At 45.4% G+C, this 20,563-nt stretch overlaps 1 protein-coding gene across 3 annotated transcripts in view; it reads left to right on the top strand.

The window, feature by feature from the left end:
• The window catches only part of SH3GL2 (SH3 domain containing GRB2 like 2, endophilin A1), a 233,710-nt gene that overhangs the window by 188,560 nt on the left and 24,587 nt on the right, over nucleotides 1-20,563 (top strand). For 2 of the 3 annotated variants that reach the window (XM_090038769.1, XM_090038768.1), the window contains one exon: nucleotides 6,476-6,548. The exons of the other annotated variant lie outside the window; for it this stretch is intronic. In XM_090038769.1, coding sequence (XP_089894895.1) covers nucleotides 6,476-6,548 — 73 coding nt within the window. The remainder of the gene's footprint in view (nucleotides 1-6,475; nucleotides 6,549-20,563) is intronic. 3 annotated transcript variants of the gene reach the window in all.

Raw genomic sequence — 20,563 nt, forward strand, 5'->3', positions numbered from 1 at the left:
GCAAATGACATTGCAAAACTGACTTGCATTAGATTATATACTAGCCAGCAAAGGAGGAGTCTGTGCTTTAATAGGTAAAGAATGCTGTACTTACATTCCCGATAATTCAAAAGAAATCCAGTGTTTAAGTAAATATATTCGAAAAGAAGCAGCTAAATTGCATGAGTCAGATAACTGGAATTTGAATCCTTGGTTTAGCTCTATTTTTAGTTCCTTAGGTTCTACTGTCATTCATAGTTTGTTGATATTGTTTGTTGTTTTTATTGGAGTATACCTAGTGTTTATGATAATACAATGTTCCTTAAGCCATGCTGCTAAGCCAATGAAGAATAGACCATCAACCAGAAATGAAGTATATAATTTGTATGTTGAAATAGCAGAAAGTAAAGAGAAAGAAAAACTAGAAGTTGAAAAGCTAATGGCTATAAATATCTAACTTGTAGAAAAAAAAATTAGGGAATGTAGAAGTAATTAGCTTACTTGACTAGAAAAAAAACAAAGACCAGAAGTGCTGATACTGCTTAATTCAAATGTTCTGAGATAAGGAATCCGCATTCCTGCATGCCTTGGGTTATTTTGATATCTTGCCCTATGCATAGATAGTTTGTTTAAGTAAACTTTCTAAATTTCTGTGTAATTTACTATTGTTTTGTTTCTCCAAGGTGTATTTTTTATCTCTTTCTCTGTCTTTAGTATAAATACACTTGTAAACTTGGAGAGTCTGAGAAATCCTTTGAAACAGACAAGTGGGTGATTCCCCTTGCTGTATGGCATTCTCCCTGTGATCACAGTATAGCCTTAAATAAAGAAAAGCTGGCTCTGTCAGTTCTGATTCAACCACAACGCGAAGTTTGATTTCTTCCACACCTTGAAAGACACAGTGGCTTTGTAAATTTTATAGAGGTTATTCCACATCCATGGTTCACAAAAAGAAAGAACATAGGTCCTTGTGAGACAAATGGACAGAAATGCATCATTTGAGGTTGCTTTCATTGGTAGAGTAAAGGGGCAGTAGACTCTGGAGCTTTGTTTTTGAGGGACCTCAGAAGATCATTGAGTCCAGCCCTCTGGCCCAGGGGCAGGAAGTCAGCAGGGATCATAGGATCCCAGCAAGATAAAGATCGATATGTCTTTTGAAGGCGTTCAGAATAGGTGCTTGAACCACCTCTGGCATCAGTCTATTCCAAATCTTGGGGGCTCGGACAGTAAAGCAGTTCTTCCTTATGTCCAGCCTGAAATGGTCATGGAGGAGTTTGTGACAGTTTGACCTTGTCATCCCTTGGGGCACTCTGGTGAACAGACTTTCCCCCAGATCCTGGTAAGCATCCCGATAAACTTACAGGAAGCCACCAGATCACCCCTGAGCCTGCGCTTTTCCAGGCTAAAGAGCCCCATGGTTCTCTGACTCTCATCATAAGGTCTGCTTTCCTGACCTCTGATCATGTGCGTGGATCTCCTCTGCACCCGGTCAAGTTTCTCCACATCCTTTTTGAATTGTGGAGCCCAAAACTGGACACGGTACTCCAGCTGCAGCCTCACCAAGGCCGAGTAGAATGGGAGAATGACATCCTGGGATTTGCTTGAGAAGCATCTGTGGATGCAAGCAAGCATTTTGCTTGCTTTACTAGCAGCAGTATCACATTGCAGGCTCATGTTCATCTTGTGGTCAATGATGACCCCCAAGTCTCTTTCTTCCTTAGTGCTAGCCAGCATAGCCCTGCCAATCCTATAAGGATGCTGCAGGTTTTTCTTCCCAAGGTGGAGTACCTTGCATTTTTCAGTGTTAAACACCATCAGGTTCTTGTCCGCTCATTTGCTGAGCCTGTCCAGGTCAGCCTGGATCACTCGCCAGATAACCCAAGGCATGGATGCTCTTCCCCAAAGTTTGGTGTCATCGGTGAACTTCTCCAGTCCCCTTCTAACTCCAATGTCCACATCATTAATGAAGATGTTGAACAATATGGCCTCACTGGTCACAGGACACCATGATGAGTGACTGCCATCAATTACAACCCTCTGGGTCCGACCACGGAACCAATTTCCCAGCCAGTGGATCATGGTGGACCTAAGGCCACAATTGTCCAGTTTTGCCAAGAGGTGATCATGGGATACCAGATTGAAGGCTTTTTTGAAGTCAAGATATATGACATCAATCTCTTCTCCCTTGTCCAGGTGATAGGTCACCTGGTCATAGAAGGAAATGAGATTGGTCAAGCAAGACCTACCCACAACAAACCCATGCTGGCTATCCCTTAGGATGTTGGTGTCAGTCAGTCCATTAAGGATGGCATCTTTAATATACTTTTCTAAGATCTTCCCCAGGATAGAAGTCAGGCTGATGGGCCTATAGTTAGCCGGATCCACTTTCCTCCCTTTCTTGAAGATTGGCACCACATTGGCCTTCTTCCAGTCTTCAGGAACTACACCAGAGCACCAGGAGTTTTCAAAGATCCTTGCCAGGGGCTGGGCTATGATGCTCGCCAGCTCCTTGAGTACCTTGGGGTGTAGATTGTCAGGGTTGGCTCACTTGAAGGTGTCCAGCTTCTCAAGTTGTTCCTTCACGAGGTCAGCATTTATGGAGGGCAGGGGATCTCCCCCACCCAGACCTCCCTGTTGTGTAGCGGGCATGGATGTCCCACGGGACTGATGAAAGACCGACACAAAGTACCCATTTAATAAGTTGGCTTTTTCCTGAGTGTCAGTTGTCAATTGCCCCATCTAGTTCAGTAGGGGTCCAAGGTTGCCCTTGCTTTTCCTCCAGCTCCCCACATGTCTGAAAAAGGACTTTTTATTGTCCTTGATGCTCGAAGCTAGTTGGAGTTCAGTTGCAGACTTGCCTTTCCTGGTTTGCTCCCTGCAGGATGGGACCAGTGTAGTATAATCCTCCTTGGAGATGAATCCCATCCTCCATCCTTGGTAGGCTTTTCTTTTTAGCCTTAGGAGGTCTGCTAGGTCCCTGGAGAGCCAGGGGGGCTGCTGTGCCCTCTTGCTGCCTTTCCTTCAAGATGGAATAGACTTAGCTTGTACATTGGGGATCGCTTCCTTGAGGAGCAACCACTCCTCTTGAACTCCCATCACCCTGGGGTCATAGTCCCTTAGGGCCTGACTGACAAGCCTGATGAGCTTGTCAAAGTCTGTGTCGCAGGGCACTTCAGTGCCCTGCTCCTATAAAGGGGTACAGGTACCGGTTGCCGGGACAACCGGAGTTGGTCAGCTGATCGGAAGGGGGCAGGGCCTGACCTATATAAATGTAATCCAGGCTCAGGCCAGGGAGGCAGTTCCCCGCTAGCAGCCAAGGAAGAAGGAGCTCTGCTGCAGTAAGCAGAGTAGAGAAGTCTGATGGCCTGAGCAGCTTCTGTTTGAGGATACCAGGTGGAGGAAGCCCTGGTAGGGATTTGAATGATGGTTAGCCAGATGGCTTAGAGTTTACGTTGTAGCCCAGGAGCTTGAGTTTTCTGTTTGAAGTTTTATATAACCAGAGGACTGGGTGAGGCTATTAGGGGTTGGAGGCTCATAGGGGCTCCACAGTAGTGTGGGGACCCCGATGCCAGAAAGGGCACAACATTCAGGGGTGCACTGACCCCAGCCCTGAGAAGGGGTGCAGAGGATTGGGGGCCAGGTAAGGGAGAGGCTGCCTGAGCCCCACAGGAACTTTCAGACCTGAGGAGGGGATTTGAGGGCCAGCCACAGCTACAGCCACTTGAGGCCCAATTGTGAGAGAGAGCACTTGCTTTAAGACCCAAGGAGGGGATTAGGGGCCAGGCACGGCTACGGCCACCTGAGCCCCAATTGTGAGAGGCCCCAGTGCGGGCACGGTCATGGGGGAAGGCCCCAGTGTGGACAAGGTCGCAAGAGAAGGCCCCAGTGTGCATTTGTGAGGGCGTGGGCAACTGCGAGAGAGGCCAGGGAGCGTCCGTGGGGAGCATGGGCAATTGTGAGAAAAGAGAGGCCAGGGAGCATCTGTGAGGGTGCAGGTCATTGTGAGAGAAGCCAGAGAGCCTGCGAGGGCACGGGTCATTCTGTGACAAGCCAGGGAGCGTCTGTGAGGGCCTGGGCCATTGTGAGACAAGCCCAAGGAACCCATGAGGGCACAGGCAATTGAGACAAGCCCAGGGAACCTGTGAGGGCATGGGCAATTGTAAGATGAGCCAAGGGGCGCCCATGAGGGTGCCAAGGGCAGAATTGACCAGACAACATCTGGTACATTGGCGAGGCTTGGGGCATAGTACAGGGGTGGTTGGAGCCACACGTAGCCCCTAAGCCTTAAGTGCACCGAGTCACCTAAGACAGAGCACAGACGGGGATACATCAGGGCACCGTGTCAAAGAAGACAAAAGGCAGCCTCCCTTAAACAATACTAACATCAAAGATGTGGCAGGCGAGATGGTGAGGGTGCATTGACACCAGCTTGGCATGGTAGGGAGTGCTAGGGGAGTTCACGGCACCCCTAGGGTGCATCCTCTCACAGTCAGCTTTTCTGAAGTCAAGGACTTCCATGTTGCCGGCTGACTTGCCAGCTTTATGGTGGATGGTGAAGGTGATCAGCTCATGGCCGCTGCCACCCAGCTTCCCATCGATCACTAGGTTACTGATTAGGTCGTCCCCTGTAGCCAGTACCAGGTCGAGCCTCTTGTTGGCCCATAGACTTCTTGAGTCAGGTAGAGGTCATCCACACACGAGAGGAAGCTTTGCGACCGCTCAGTTTTTGCTGAGTGATCCTCCCACGAGATGTCCGGGTAATTAAAGTTACCCATGACAACCATGGTCCTGGAACATGCGGCCTCAACCAATTGCCAGGTGAACTCCTGGTCAAGCTCAGGACTTTGGGTGGGAGGTCTGTAGTAGACTCCCACCATTGTGTCCCCTGTGCCGTGTTCCCCACGAATTTTAACCCAGAGGGTCTCCAGTCCTCCACCCTGGTCCTTTCCTTAACATGGAGAGCTATACCCCTGCCCCTTTTATCTACACGATCCCTCTTGTACAGGGTATAGCCAACTATGCCCAAGGTCCAGTCATGGGTGGAGTCCCACCAGGTCTCCGTTATCCCAATGACATCATAATTATTTGCATTGAGCAGGAGGATGAGCTCCTCCTGCTTATTCCCCAAGCTCCTGGCATTTGTGTACAGGCAGGCAAGTGTCCCCTTGGGGGCTCTTGCCTTGCTCACAGATTGTACCAGGGCTGGGGCAAGGGTGGGCTCCCTTAAGTGCCTTGGTCTGCTGGCTTTGCAAGGGTTGCTCTGTGGGCCAGCAGTGGCAGTAGTCCCCCCGTACCCCGGCAGGCTTAGTTTAAAGCCCAGTGGAGCAGGTCAGCCAGTCTGGCTGAGAAGAGCCTCCTACCCAGGGGAGAGAGGTGGAGGCAATCTCTTCCCAGCAGCTCACTGCCTCTCTCACCAAAGAGTGGGCTGTGGTCATGGAAGCCAAAGCCTTCCCAATGACACGAGCACCACAGTCTTTGGTTGAGTATGTGGATCCTCCTCTCCCTCCTCAGCCCATAGCCCGAGACTGGGAGGATCAAAGAAAACACCACCTGTGCCCCCAGACCCTTTAGCCCCACTCCCAAATCCCTGTAGCGCCTCATGACCCGGCTGTGAGTGCTCCGAGCTGTGTCATTGGTGCCCACGTGAATAAGGAGCATAGGATCGTGGTCTGTGGGCTGCAGATAGTGTTCTATCCTAGAGCATAGGATAGTGGTCTCCTGGTAACTGTCACCCAGCTTCCCTTCAATCATTAGGTCACTGATTAGATTATCCCCCGTTGCCAGAACCAGGTCGAGCAGTGCTTTACCTCTTGTCAGCCTGTCGATTTCTTGTGTCAGATAGAGCTTATCCACACAAGAGAAAGCTTTGCGACCACTCAGATTTGGCCAAGCGCTCTTCCCATGAAATGTCTGGGGAGTTGAAGTCTCCCATGACAACCATACACTGGGAGCGTGCAGCCTCAGCCAATTCCCTGGTGAACTTCTGGTCAAGCTCTTGATCTTGGGTCAGAAGTCTGTAGTAGTCTCCCACCGTTGTGTCCCCTGTGCCGTGTTCCCCATGAATTTTAACCCAGAGGGTCTCTAGTCATCTCTAGACATTATATTAGTGCATGACGTCCTGGTGTGACAGGATCACATGAATTATTTCTCCTGAAGAGACCAACTATAGGGCTATTGAATGGTCAAATGTGTGGAATATACCTAGAGATGACAATTGCATGGATTACCTATGTTTCCTCTTGAAGAGTCATTGCTTTTTCTCTTTGAGTCACTAGTCTGTTCTCATTGATTTTGAGATATAGGATATTTTGAGGGGACAAAGTCTATCAACTCAAGGATGGCTTGTTTGTAAATAGAGCAGTTTGGCAGGTACTTACCTGGCAGAATTGCTTCCCATATCACCAGTCCTCAAAGGAACAGACATAAGAATCTGTTTGCTGCAAAATCTCACTTTTGTTTTTCTTTTTCTCTCTTCATTTTATATTGCTCATTACAGAAAGTGGATGTCACCAGCAGGGCCGTCATGGAAATAATGGCCAAGACAATAGAGTATCTTCAGCCCAACCCAGGTAATGTAACTTGTTTCTGAGTCCTGGTGTACTTAAAACATGTTGACAGTTTCTTGGTTCTTTCAGTTTACAATATGCTTTGCCAAAGAGGCTTTGCATTGTAATTTCTTAATCACTGTATATTCTAGTGGACGGTGAGCTGAAGCATATTTATGTATGTGTTATTCACATACAGGAGACTGATCTCACTTGATTTCACTGGTGTGATTTAAGATTAACATGAAATCAATGGAGTTATACTGCAGGAAAACAGATCAAAATTAAAATTTGGACCTTTGTTTTTAGGCATTTTTTTTTTGAGGATTAAGAAGGTGATGAAGGGTTCTGTGGTGCTAAAACCAATACCAAAAGTAGCATCAGATTATTCAGATTTGTCATTCTCACATAGCAGACAGCACTTGGGACAGTAAGCTTAACCAAGAGGGACCAGGGTTGAACCATGAACATATGTTTTAAATACATTTTAATGTGCAAGAGCCATGTAACGTATCAGCACTGCACATAAACTGTATACTATATCCCATGCTGTGTGAAACAGGTCAATAGTAAATCTATAAGCACTACAAGCATAGCTGGGTAATGGGTATAGCATACTGTCAGTCCTTCTGTGCATGCCCCTACTGTGACATAAGGCCTGTTACAGAGAGTTGATTGCTTAGTAAGGACCCTGTCAAAGGCAGTCAAAGCTCTGAGATGCTGCTTTGCAGGGTGATTTTCAATTCTCACTTTAGCTTGTTTCCTACCCACTCATTTTTACCTGTTTTTTTTTTTTTTTAAATAAATATTCAGGAAATGTTGTTCCCACAAAGATACATAAGAGGGGGAGGCAAGTTTTAGAGAGGTTTCTTTTCCATCCCTTATCTTTTGTCCCTCTTGCTCTTCTACCATACAAGTAGTCAGAACGGGTCTCTGAGTGTCCTTTATGCTGTAACCCAGTGCGTGTGTGCATGCATATGGAATCTCTCAGTCTCATACTCTGACACATCCAGAAACCTGATAAGAGTTTGTATTCTACCATAACACAGGATGAGCAAAAAATGGCTAGAAGTTGAGCCTAGGAGGGGCCTGACCCATTAGCAATTTTAGTGTTACTGTGATGGTAATTTTATGCTAGCAGCAAGGAGAGCTACTAACACAGAACTCCTACTGCTATGCCCACAGCAGAATACATAATGTTCTCAAGCTCCCAAAAGTCTCAGTTTCTGCTTCAATCAGCACTGTTGGTTTCTACTTTACCTACATCCATGTTGCCTGCTGCTGAGGTGAACTGAAGAGGTGAACTCTGGATGTAGCTACTTTTGAATAAAAGGAAATATCTACAGTTAGCAAAGTTGATGCCTCTATTCTACTCACATCTGAGTATTGATTAAAGCTGTACTGTGAGGAGAAATGTATTTTGACTTGACTTTTTTGCTTGTCTAGCCTTTGTTTCTGGGTGAGCCACTGCAGTCTAAAAAGCCTCTCTGGGTAGATATGAACCAGGGAAAATTGGAATTACATGCTATGCATGTGAGGTGGGAAGGACCATTATTAGTAATAACCTTATAGTTATTGTTAATTTCAGTTTTAGAGAGGCCAAAAACATATGACTCCTTCCACTGAAGTGAGTTTCAATGTTTTTTAGTGTGCCAAGAAATTAAGACTGAGTAGAGAACCATACCTGGTGCTGAGTCTCTGGATATACACAACAGATTGTAATGTAGTATTTAAAATACAGCTAGGGAACATAGCACTGAAATAAGAGGAAACATGCAGATGTGTAAGAAAGCTATCAGGAGATATACAGGAAATAAATGTTTTATAAAGAGCTGTTTGGACAGGGATGATCCTGCCTCTGGTGGGGTGTTGAACCTGATGACCTCTGAAGGCTGTTCCAGCCTTACTTCTCAATGGTTCTACATTATAGGCAGAGTGTGAGGAATGGTTTCTCATCAGAGATGATGGAGTTAAGTCCCATAATGTACCAGAAAAACAAAATAATTTTGCTTCTCACACCTGCAGACACCAATATGTGCTTGCTTGCTCGCTTGCTCTCTCCTTCTCCCCCCCTCCCACCCCGCCCCTCCTTTTCAGCACCCTCTACTCTGTGACAAACAGATCACTGTGCTGGTAATGCAGCTGGAATTGATGCAGCAAGAAGATTTAGATAGGAGGAGGAGGATAAAGGTCTCCATCTCTGGCCTGTAGATGGAATATATTATGTCTCCTTGCATCTCTCTCTTCTTAGTGTGGCGGGCTTGCCACTTCAGCCAGGCTCAAATGGGCTCAGAGAATCTTTGTTGTGATTGGTGGAACCTGTCCACCAATCAGATAAGGGCTGAGGAGGCAGCACAACCCCTTGCACAAAGTGGGGGCAAAGAGCCTCCTGGACCTGATTGTAGCCTGCGCTCTGTAGGTCCGACCAGACGTCACGGGTGGAGCCTCTGATGCAGATAAAAGGAGCTGTGTGCCCAGCACGAGAGGGAGAAGACATGTCAAAGGAACAGAAAAGAAGGAAGAAGGGGCAGAGAAGATCTTGGAGAACTTCCCAGTGGGCATTGCCAGTTGCCCTGAAGAGCCCCAAAGACTCACTGGCCTGAGCCTCATTCGGTGTGCAGAGTGGCACACAGAGCTCAGACCCTGGGAGCCACTCAAGGCAGCTTGGGTCTGCAACCCTCACAAGCGGCCAGGGCATGATGCACATATCGGTGCATGGGGCTCAGTCCTTGGGAGGCACTCAAAGCAGCTCGGGTCTGCAACCCCTGGCAAGTGGCCAGGGCATGAGTACAGGCAATGCAGCACAGAAAGTCCAGGAGGGGCCCAAGCCCCAGTGCTGCACAGGGTGAAGTAGGCAAAGTGCCCACTACATGCAGCGGTGTATGAGGCCTTAAGCCAGCAGCAGCAGAGCCAGGCAGCAGAGAAGCCTGGCAGGGAGAAGAGCTCAACCCGAAGGATGGGAGGCAGCCTTCCAGGACTGTGGAGTAGTAAGTTACCCTGGAGAGAGGGTCCCCACAGAGGAGGGACCCTCAGGGTTGTGAACGGGCACCACGTGGGCTGCTCTTGGGTGATAGAGGGGGGCTTAGGAGTCTTTGGGGTCTCCCTCTTTTCTTTCCCCTGACCTTCTTTCCTGTAGTGGTACCTTGGGAGTGGAGCCCCTGCCCTGGAGGACACCCAGGTTATAACAAGGATTGCTTGTTATATTTGTAGACTGTCTTATATTGTATGTGAATAAGTTGAAGTAACAGTTTGTATATTAATAAAGTTATAAGGTTGCCCAATCAATATTCTTTGTTCTGGGTTGTTTTATGTTCATTTGTATTTTTGAATAAAAATTGGGTGTCTATATGTATATTGTATAGGGTTTATTGTTTTGTAAGTTTGTACATATTTATGTGTATATATATATATGTGTGTGTATGTGTGTGTGTGTGTGTGTGTGTGTATATATATATATATATCTCCTTACCCTTTTATGGTTTTGTTGTAATAATAAATTGGTATATAGTTAAGTAATTGAATAACTGGATCTGACTCTATAGGGGATGGAGATGGCCACTGGGCTGATGTGTCCCTGCACAGGACACTGCTCTGACAATATTTCCCTCTATTGGAGAGGGGCGTACAAACCTTTGTACACTTGGTCAACATTTATACCTTTGATCAATTATGTTCTTAGGGAGAAAAAGGAGGGTCAGAACTGGCCAGCCTTGTTTATAGAAAACTAGAGACACAAGGGGCTGCAGCACCTGTTTCTACCCTGTAGGTAAGGTGTTGTAGAGAGAAGACTATTACAAAGCTGTTGTTTGAAGTTCAGGCAGCTGCCCTTCCTCACTGTAGTCATCACTGATCCTGGCAGGGAATGGGGGAAGGTTGCTGAGGCTTGTGGGTAATTGGTTTTGAGATAACCAAGCTTATTAGGCTCTTGGGTCATGGAGCTGAACCTTTGAAATATAAATCAATTGTTGGCTTTCAGGAAGCTTGGAGACCATGAAGCTTGGCTGCCTAAGTTTATGCAGGAGCGTGTATATTCCTCATGCCAGACCAACACTATCCTGATTTTCTAGAATGTTATTTCACTGCAGCATGAGAGAAATTGGAAAGGCAGTAACCTAGACTTAACTATCCACTTAGCAGGCCATATTTGAAAACTATAAAGAGAAAAGCAACTGACAAAGTGTGCTATAGTCTAGGAAAGCTCATGCCTCTCTGAACAAGTTAGTCTGTAAGTTGCCACACTGCACCCTGCTTTCTGCCTATCTGCAGACTAACATGGCTAACTACTTCTCTCCATTAAGGGAATTCAAAGCTATCCTTTGGGGCAGCTTTCACAATGCACTTGCAACCTGCCGTCTGGTATTTGTGGATGGGGCAGTCATGAATGAAGCCCTAACTTAAACAACTCAAAAGCAGGCTCAAAATATTTAGGACCTGATTTTTCTTCTTGCTTACCCACATAGATAAATTACATTTCTACTGCAATGAATGAAGTTGTGCTGATTTAAAACTAGTGTAAGTGAAAGGAAAATTACACTGTATTTTCAGTGTAACATTCAGTTAATGATGTATAATTGTGTGCAAATACAGCAACTAGGAAAGCTGAATCACTGACTGCCTTATAACACCTGGAAAAGGACATGAATTAATGTGACATATTACTCCAAGTTGATGAATCAAAGAATGTAATAGCTCAGTTGGTGATATTTGTGTATAAGACCACAGCAGAAAGTAAAATTATTTGATGACACTGCCACTGATGACAAAAACAAGAGAGAAGGATGTTTGAGCTTAAGGAGTATTAAACAGAAGGTAATGATAATTAAAGTGGTTTCTGTATCAACAGATGGAGCACTGTTTATTACTGGGTCCAAAGCATCATTGCTCATCAGCATCAACAAGCTGTCTGAAGAAAAAGCAATAGGCTTGAAAAACGATATAGGCACAGTCAAGCCAGAGGCATACAGCATTATAGTTCAGATTTATACTCTGGTTTCTCTTCAGATTGCATAAATCTTTCTGTCATGAACTTGGCTGCTTTGTTGATTCTGAGCAGCCTTAGTATCCAACTTGAATAATAGGCTTGTAGGAAAGGAAGGCTAGATGGGACCTCACAAGGTCATTGAGCCTAGCCCCCTGCTCAAGGCAGGATCGTCCCTGACTAAACCATTCCAACCAAGTCTGTCTAACCTACTTTTGAAAAAGTCTAAGGATGGAGATTCCAGAGTTTCTCTAGCTACCCTGTTCCAATTCTTGACCACCCTAAGAATCAGAAATGAGCATATAAGATTACTTTGCATCACAAGTAAGACTCCTACAATTGAAGCCACCGAACACTGGCCCTGGTTTTGTTAAAACATGTTTGCTCAGCATGCCCAACAAAACCAGGAGCACCAAGTGAAGTCTTGGAGCAAACAGTACATAAGTGACTGAAGTTGAGAAACTTGTTTAGATGGGAGGTATGGGCACCATTGCAACAGTGTGGAAGTGGGAGCAGTGCCCTATGATCATTTGAATGATACCACAAAAAGTGGGATGAACCTAATTCTCATCTCAAGTGCTTCATAAGCAACCCAACACCCTATCCATCTGGGTATGAGCTCCACCACAACTTATAAATTAAACTGAACATGATTCATTCTGGAGCTGGATACTTCAATGCCACACTCTATTAGATTGGCTTAAAGGACAGTCCAATATGTGAGTTGAGTGTGGTGATGCACACTCCTCACGTGAGCAGCACACTTGTGCAACCAGGGTGAGGACCTGGAAAGCATCAACCATAAAGCAGTTGTGTGGCTTCACCATGTTAATGTTGGGTAGCGGGGAAAATAAAGTATACAAGAGAAGGAGAAGAAGAAGAAGAAGAAAAGTTGTGATTAAAAGAAATACCTTTTATTTTTCAGAATTGTTTCCCCACATTTTTGTCCACAATTGTCCTTGTAACCTTTTGATGAAAAGCCTCCCCCCCCACAATAATTTCCACGAACTGAAGGAGTTTTTTTAAAATATATGCTAAAACATATTATTCTTTGTTTTGCTTTTATTAATTTATTATTGTTATTATTTGGTTAGTTTTATTTTATTCGTTTTATAAATGTAAATATCCTTGAGGACCTGTGATTCATTTTCTTCAAAAGACTATAATTTGTTTGGGGAGAGGGGACCAGGTGGAATGAAACACAGCATGCTTGATGAATGTGATGCAGCCTGAGGAGAACTGATCCTGCCTGCCAAAGTGATGAAACTGAGTAAAGCCAGAGTTTGACATAGTTTTATATTTTAATTTAGTTTAAAATCTTTTACCTGGCATCAGTATATTCTTGGAACTGGGGATTTGGAAATAGGATGAGGTTTCCAAGAAGCTGATTTTCCTGTCTTTGCCTTACTCCCTATGAGAAGCTAACAAACTGATGTTGGAGGGAAAAGATGCGTACATTATTTGTGTATTATTGACACAAGAGAAGTTGGGTTCAAGGATAGCACAACTGAAAAATAAGGTATTACAGATCTTTCCAACCATGACCATAAACCTGGGGCAATTGAGAGGAAATAAGAATGACCATAACAGGGGCTCAGAGGCATTCTATGCAGATGTTCATGTGGATGACTTAGAGAGAAAAAGAAAGAATGTAAGAAAAAAAAAAAAAAAAGAAATTCAGTATGAATGTAATAGAAAATATAAAGACTGAGAAACTGAATCTACCAGTGATGTATGTTTGAAAATCTTTCACTGCAGCTTTATTGTTATTGTTTTAATTTATTGTTTTATTTTAGCATTGTGATTTGACTGCCAAAGTGAATAAACCAACTTCACAGAGAGCTGGTTTATGCATGCTGAGAAATTGCATTGTGCTAAAACTGTAGGTTAGCTCTATGTATGTATGTATGTTAACCGTACTAACTCTTGTGTCCACTATGAAGACCTGACTGGATGCTAAAGCACAGAATCATAGAACATTAGGGTTGGAAATGACCTCAGGAGGTCATCTAGTCTAACCCCATGCTCATAGCAAGACCATTCCCAACTAGATCACCCCAGACAAGGCTTTGTCTAGCCAGGTCTTAAAAACCTTCAAGGATAGACATTCCACCACCTCTCTGGGTAACCTGCTCCTGTCTTTTACTACCCTCCCAGGGTACTTGTACAAATTATGGTGGGGCCATGTACACGTGACAAAAATGATGAGAAATTATCATTTGTCTAATCTAATTGTGTCACCATGTACATGTGCCCAATTTTCTTTCATGTAAAAATTTGAATGTGGCATCTTAGACTACCTCCAATATATATTAGCTTGTTTGGGGCAAATGTCTCATTGTGAATAAGAAAATCATGGACGTATACATGTCTGGTGACCAGAGAAGGTGGTGGGGACTGTGGAAGCCCAGGTAGGCTTGTGGAAGGTCAGGCTTGATGGGGTTCCAGCACCTTGTGCACCATCCCACCTCCCCCAGCCACCAGCACACACAGCCAGAATAGTCTACTCCATCCTCTTTGGAACCACCCAGGCTGTTGAAGGCTGTTACTAAATCCCCTCTCAGTCTTCTCTTCTGTAGGCTAAATAAGCCTAGTTCCCTCAGTCTCTCTTGAGAAGCCATGTTCCACATCACATCACTAATCATTTTGTTACCCTCCACTGAATTATCTCCAATTTATCCACATCCTTTCCATAGTTGGGGGGCCCAAAACTAGGCACAGTATTCCAGATGTGTCCCCACCCATGCTAAGTAGAGCGGAATAATCACTTCCCTCAATCTTCTCTCCTACTAATGCAGCCCAGTATGCCATTAGCCTTCTTGACAACAAGGGCACACATATTTGGTTTATTGTTCACTGTAACCCCCAGGTCCTTTTCTGCAGAGCTGGTGCTTAGCCAGTCAATCCCCAGCCTCTACCGGTGCATGGGATTATTCTCTCCTAAGTGCAGGACTTTGCACTTACCTACCCCAGAATTTTGTACTCAATCAATTACAGATGAATAATATAGCTACAATAGTGTACTTATATTGTAAATAGCAATCATATTGATTTGGAAGGACTTCTTTGAGGTTTCATAGATTTCGTAGACATTAGGGCTGGAAGGGACAGCCCCCTACCCAAAGGGCAGGGCAGGAAGTCAGCTGGGGCCATAGGATCCCAGCAAGATAAGCATCCAATTTGCTCTTGAAGGGGTTCAATGTAGGTGCTTGAACAACCTCCGATGGCAGGCTGTTCCAGACCTTGGGGGCTCGGACAGTAAAGAAATTCTTCCTTATGTCCAGCCTGAAATGGTCTTGCAGTAGTTTATAACCGTTCGACCTCGTCATCCCTTGGGACGCTCTGGTGAACAAATGTTCCCCCAGATCCTGGTGGTCACGCCGATAAACTTATAGGTGGCCATCAGATCACCCCTGAGCCTGCACTTTTCCAGGCTAAAGAGCCCCATGGCTCTCAGCCTGTCATCATAAGGTCTGTTTTCCTGACCTCTGATTATGCACATGGCTCTTCTCTGGACTCTCTAGAGGTGACTTTGCTGGACTTTTTGAAAGGCTCTTGGTTGGACTTTTTGAAGAGTTCTTGGCTGGAGTCTTCTCAGGAGTCTTGGCTCCAGGTTCTTCTGGAGTCTTGTCTGCTTTCTTAAAGAAAATGTCCAAGGAAGTTTGGACAGATGTTCTCCAGGGAGATGAGCGACACAGCAAACTTGTTTGCTGGTGTGGTGTCACATCAGATCAAGTGTTTTAAAGTCAAAACTGACTTCATAAAATTGAAACAGGGTGTCAATTTATAAACATTGTAAGTGCGAAACATTGTAACTCAAAACATTGTAAGTCAAAGACTGCCTCTATAAACCAGGCCCCAGAGTCAGAGCAGTGCAGCATTGCCATACTGTCATAAGGAAAAGAGCTTCCTGCAAAGGACTGCTTTCCCAGGGACTACAAAATGAATCAGGTTGTAGGCTGTATCTGGGGCAAAGCTAAGGGAAAAGGTCCCTTTGTTGCTGAGTTATTTTCCTTTTGAACTCTTCATGTTTATTTCTTACCTTCTGGGCAAGAGAAGCCATGAGCCATGGGGTTGCTACTTTGGGGAAAATACGAGGCTAGTGAGGGTGCCTAGCATGAGGGCATGGAGTACATTTCTGGATTTGAGGGCTCTCAGGCCTGGGTGTATGCGGAAGCAGGTTTGAGGGTTCCCAGCCCTGTGCCAGGACTTTCTGAATGTGGGATACCAGGCCCCACAACATGCACCAGCTGGAGAGGAGGTAGCAAGATACCTTGAGTAGGCTAAGGAGGGATGTTATTGAAAGGCTAGGTAGATAGGCTCAGACCTGTTGCATGTTGCATTTTTTCATCAGCCTACTCCTTCACATCACTAGTTTGGCTTGTTAAGGCCATGGAACTGCACCCCTAGAACTGCTGGCCCAGATTGCTGGTGGGTATGGGAAGGCTGTGGAACTAATCTGTAAGCCAGGAGAGTCAAGACTGGTTTAGGCCTCATCAGGTGTCAAGACAGCGATTGACTGAAGTGAATCTGGGAGGCCAGCAGGCAGCTGCTGGCAAGATCACTAATTCAAGGCACTGACTGGGCCAGACAGAAATGGGTAGTCCTGTGATAAGTGGGGGAGAGATCTACACTGGGTATCACTCCAGCAACCAAGGGCTGCTTCCTAAATTTATAATAATTACCAACAAAGACATGGCAAGAGAGTGTAATGGAAGTAATAAATGGGGAAGCCAGAACACCTAGTAGGTCTCAGCTGGGTGCTAGAGTTTGCAACACTTTACCAAGAAACTGAATCCTATTACAGCTACAGACCAGTAACAGACTGATTTTTTGGCTGGAATATGTGTCTGATAAGCATGTGCTACTTATTTATGTCCACTCACTTAGATCAGCTGACTATGTCAACCCTTTCCCAAACCTCATATACATATTGAAGTTCAGAGAGCCCCCTGTGACTCCTCCATGTGAGCTTAGAGACACACAGAACATTCCAAGGGCTCTCTACATAGTTCTGCCAGCTCATAGATCTGCACCTGCACTGCTGCATTCAGCACTCTCTACGTTTTTTACCAGGGCCTTAAATAAAATGGGCAGGACTGAAAGATCACCCTCTTGGTCTAATTAAGGTCCAAAATTCTATCTTTATGGGAAAAATAAATGGATTGATTCATGCTTGTTCTGTATAGCTTTCCTGCTGGGTAGTTCTCATTGTTGCACACAGTTATTCAGGGTGGGGTTTGTCAGTTGCTTTATATAGTATCACTTCCTGTGGTTGGTTTCCAGTCTCTTTGCTAGCACAGTCTACTGGAACATAACTCTGCCCTTTTTTACTGAATTGTTACTTGCTGGTACTCTTGCTCTTTGCCCTTATGTTGATTTTATTTATTTCAAATTGATTGAAACAAAGTTAAAACAGACTACACATTAGCGTGTGACCTGGCCATTCCTTTACTTTGAAAGACTGATAACACACTATGATTCTCCTCCCAACAATGTAAAAGGGAGCATAAATGGGAGAAAAATCAAGCATTTGTACTTTGGCTGGCCAGTTAGAAAGAACACTTGCTCATCACTGGTAGGATGAAGTAATTCAACACAAACAGCTAAGAACTGGATTTCATTCAGGTTCATCAGTGGTCTAATTGTTTACATAAAAATGAATGGCAGTCAAAATAGAGACTGCTGCACTTGGCAGAAGGAGATAAAACAGATAAAACTTTTCCCCAAGCTCAATGAGCATGTATACACATGCTCAGGAGGAATGCAGGGGTGCTTTAATTAGCACAGCTACCAGAGCTGCGCTAATTAAAAGCTCCCGGAGCTTTAGTTGAACAAACTTTAGTTTAAAGCACCCTGCCACCATTTTTTGGCATGGGGACACTGATACATGTGGCACTGGAGGCTACTGGAGCGCGTTAATTTCCACGCTCCAGCAGACTCAATCTTAATCAAGTCTGCTCCGACGTATAGGAATTACAGTGCATCCGAGCAGGCTCCCTGCACGTGTAGAGGAGCCCAATGGCACTAACTTCCATGGGAGCAATTAGGCCCCATCTGAGTATTTTAAATATCCCTCTGAACTGCAAAATGATTCAGGCTATGAAGCCTCTTACTAATACATTTTTCATGATTTCGGTCTTCTATTATTCACTTCTGACCCCTTCTCCTCCCCTCCTTTCATCTCCATCTCTCACTCTTTTCTCTTCTGTGGATTTCCTCTTTCCAGTTTGTGCAGCATGTGCCCTTTCTTTTTTTAGTTATGTTTCATGTGTTTTTTCCTTGTCTTGTGTCTTTTCCCTCATTCTAAAATCACTTCCCTTGTTTCCTATTTAAATACAATTTACTATATTCTTTTTTGTCTTTTTTCATAGACATTAGGGGCTGGAAGGGATCTCATGAGATCCAGCGCCCCTGCCATAGGTGGGAAGTTAGCTGGGATCAAGTGACCCCAGCAAAAAATATATCCACCTGTTTTCTGAAAGAGTTCAGAGTAGGCGCTTGCACCACCTTTGGGGGAAGTTTGTTCCAGACCCTGGACACACACACCATGAAGAGCTTTTTCTTTTTTTTTTTTGTCTAGTCTAAATCAGCCTTCCTGGAGTTTATGGCCATTAGACCTTGTCATCCCTTGGGGAGCTCTGGTGAACAGCTGTTCTCCCAGGTCCTGATGCACCCCTCTTATGTAACTGTAGGCTGCCACCAAGTCCCCCGTGAGCCTTCTCTTCTCCAGACTGAAGAGTCCCAAGTCCCTCAGCTTCTCTTTGTATGGCCTGCCCTCCAGGACTTGGATCATATAAGTGGCTCTCTTCTGGACTCTCTCAAGCTTCTCCACATCCTTCCTGAAGTGGCGGGCCCAATAGTGGATGCATTACTCCAGCTGTGATCTCACCAGGGCCAAGTGAAGCGGGAGGATGACTTTCCTGGTTTTGCTTGAGATGCATCAGTGGATGCATGCCAGAGTTTGGTTAGCTTTGCCAGCCACAGCATTATATTGGTGGCTCATATTCATCTTGTGGTCAGTCAAGGCTCTCAAGTCTCTTTTGGTCATGGTCCTAGCGAGCGTAGTACTGCCGAGCCTGTAAGTATGTTGGGGGTTCTTCCTACTGAGGTGCAGCACTTCTCTGCATTGAAGGCCATCAGGTTTTGGTCAGCCCACCTTGACAGCATGTCTGAGTCAGCCTGTATCTCTAGCCTGTCCTGCGGTGTGACTGGCCTCCCCCACAATTTGGTATCATCCGCAAACTTGGCCAGTTCACATCTGACTCCTGAATCCAGATCATTGATGAAGATATTAAAGAGTACCGACCCAAGTACCGACCCCTGAGGGATTCCACTGGTCACCATGCACCACGTTGATTTGCTCCCATCAACTATTATTCTTTGGGTCCAATCCCATAGCCAGTTGCCTAGCCATTGGACCATATGATGATCAAGGCCACAGTTCCCCAGCTTAACCATGAGGACATCATGGGGAACTAGGTCAAAGGTTTTCTTGAAATCCAGATATATGACATCCATGTTATCTCCCTTGTCTAGGACACATGTTACCTGGTCATAGAAGGAAATAAGATTGGTCAGGCAAGACTTGCCAGTCACAAATCCATGTTGGCTGGCATTCAGAAGCTTGCCTTTTGTTAGTCTAGTGTTGATGGATCCATCGACAATTTTCTCCAGGATGTTTCCACGGTTGGACATGAGGCTGATTGGTGTATATTTTCCTGGGTCATCCCTCCTCCCTTTTTTGTACATAGAGACCATGTTGGCTCTTTTCCAGTTATCTGGGACCTCACTCGAGCACCACAAATTTTCAAATATCTCTGCCAAAGGGGATGCAATGATGTCTGTGAGCTCTTTCAAGACTCTCAGGTGCATTCCATCTGGGCCCATGGACTTGTAAGCGTCCAGTTTCTCAAGGTGTTCCCTCACCTGATCCACATCTATTTTGGGCTCATCACCCGCTTCTGGATTGGTTTGTGCCATTCCTAACAATGTGATCCCCTTGGGAGGGTGAAAAACTGATGCAAAAAATGAATTTAGAGATTGGCCGGATGTCAGTTGTCCTGTTGGATCTCACAGGGGCCAAGTGCTATCTTTGTTCTTTTTCTGACTTCCCACATATCTGAAGAAGGCCTTTTTTTGTCCTTGATTCCTGTAGGTAGCCTGGGTTTGGTTTGTGCCTTGGCTTTTCTCGACTACTCTCTACAGGTGTTGGCGAGTGCAGAGTAAATCCTCTTTAGTAATGCTTTCAGCTGGTGTAGGCTACTATTTTGAGCTTAATGAGGTCCAGCAATTCCTTATTCAGCCTTGGGAGCTTCCTTGCCCGTTGACTGCATTTCTTGCAAGATGGTATGGCTTTGCTATGTGCTTCAAGGATTATGTTTTTGAGAGATGACCATTCCTCATGTACTCCCTTTACTGGGGGAGTATAGCCCTCTAATTGACTGACTGACCAATTCTCTCAGTTTGCAAAAGTCAGCCTTCCCAAAGTTAAGGACAGCCCTGTCAAGAAGGTCAGCCATTCTGGCTGAGAAAAGCTTCTTTCCTTTCCAGGCAAGGTGGAGGCAATCCCTTCCCAACAGTCTGCTCTCTCTGAAATGTGGACTGTGGTCAAGGAATCCAAACCCCTCACAATGGCACCATTGCCAGAATCTTCTATTCACCTCACCGATACACCTATCCCTCCGGAGCCCATATTCTGTGACAGGAAGGATTGAAGAAAAAGATATCTTGCCCCCAGACCCTTGAGCCTAGCTTCCAAAGCCCTGTAGTCACACATGACCTGGCCTGGACTTCTCCATGCCATATCATTGGTGCCCACATGGATAGTGGTCGGAGGGCCAGATGAGTTTGTGGATTCTCTCCATCACATCCCAGACATGAGCTCCAGGCAGGCAGCAGAACTCATGGGCTATGGGGTCAGGGCAACAGATGTCAGTCAGTCCTCCTATGGAGGGAGTCACCCACCACGATAACTCTGCATCTTCTTCTAGGTGCAGGTGCTGGTGGCCCTGTGTCCTTGCATGCTGGAGCCAGTGGTATGGCTTACTCTGTTGATGAA

The sequence above is a fragment of the Crocodylus siamensis genome, chromosome 3 (genome assembly GCF_052110815.1).
Source record: "Crocodylus siamensis isolate JL-2025a chromosome 3, ASM5211081v1, whole genome shotgun sequence".
Lineage (NCBI taxonomy): Eukaryota > Metazoa > Chordata > Crocodylia > Crocodylidae > Crocodylus > Crocodylus siamensis.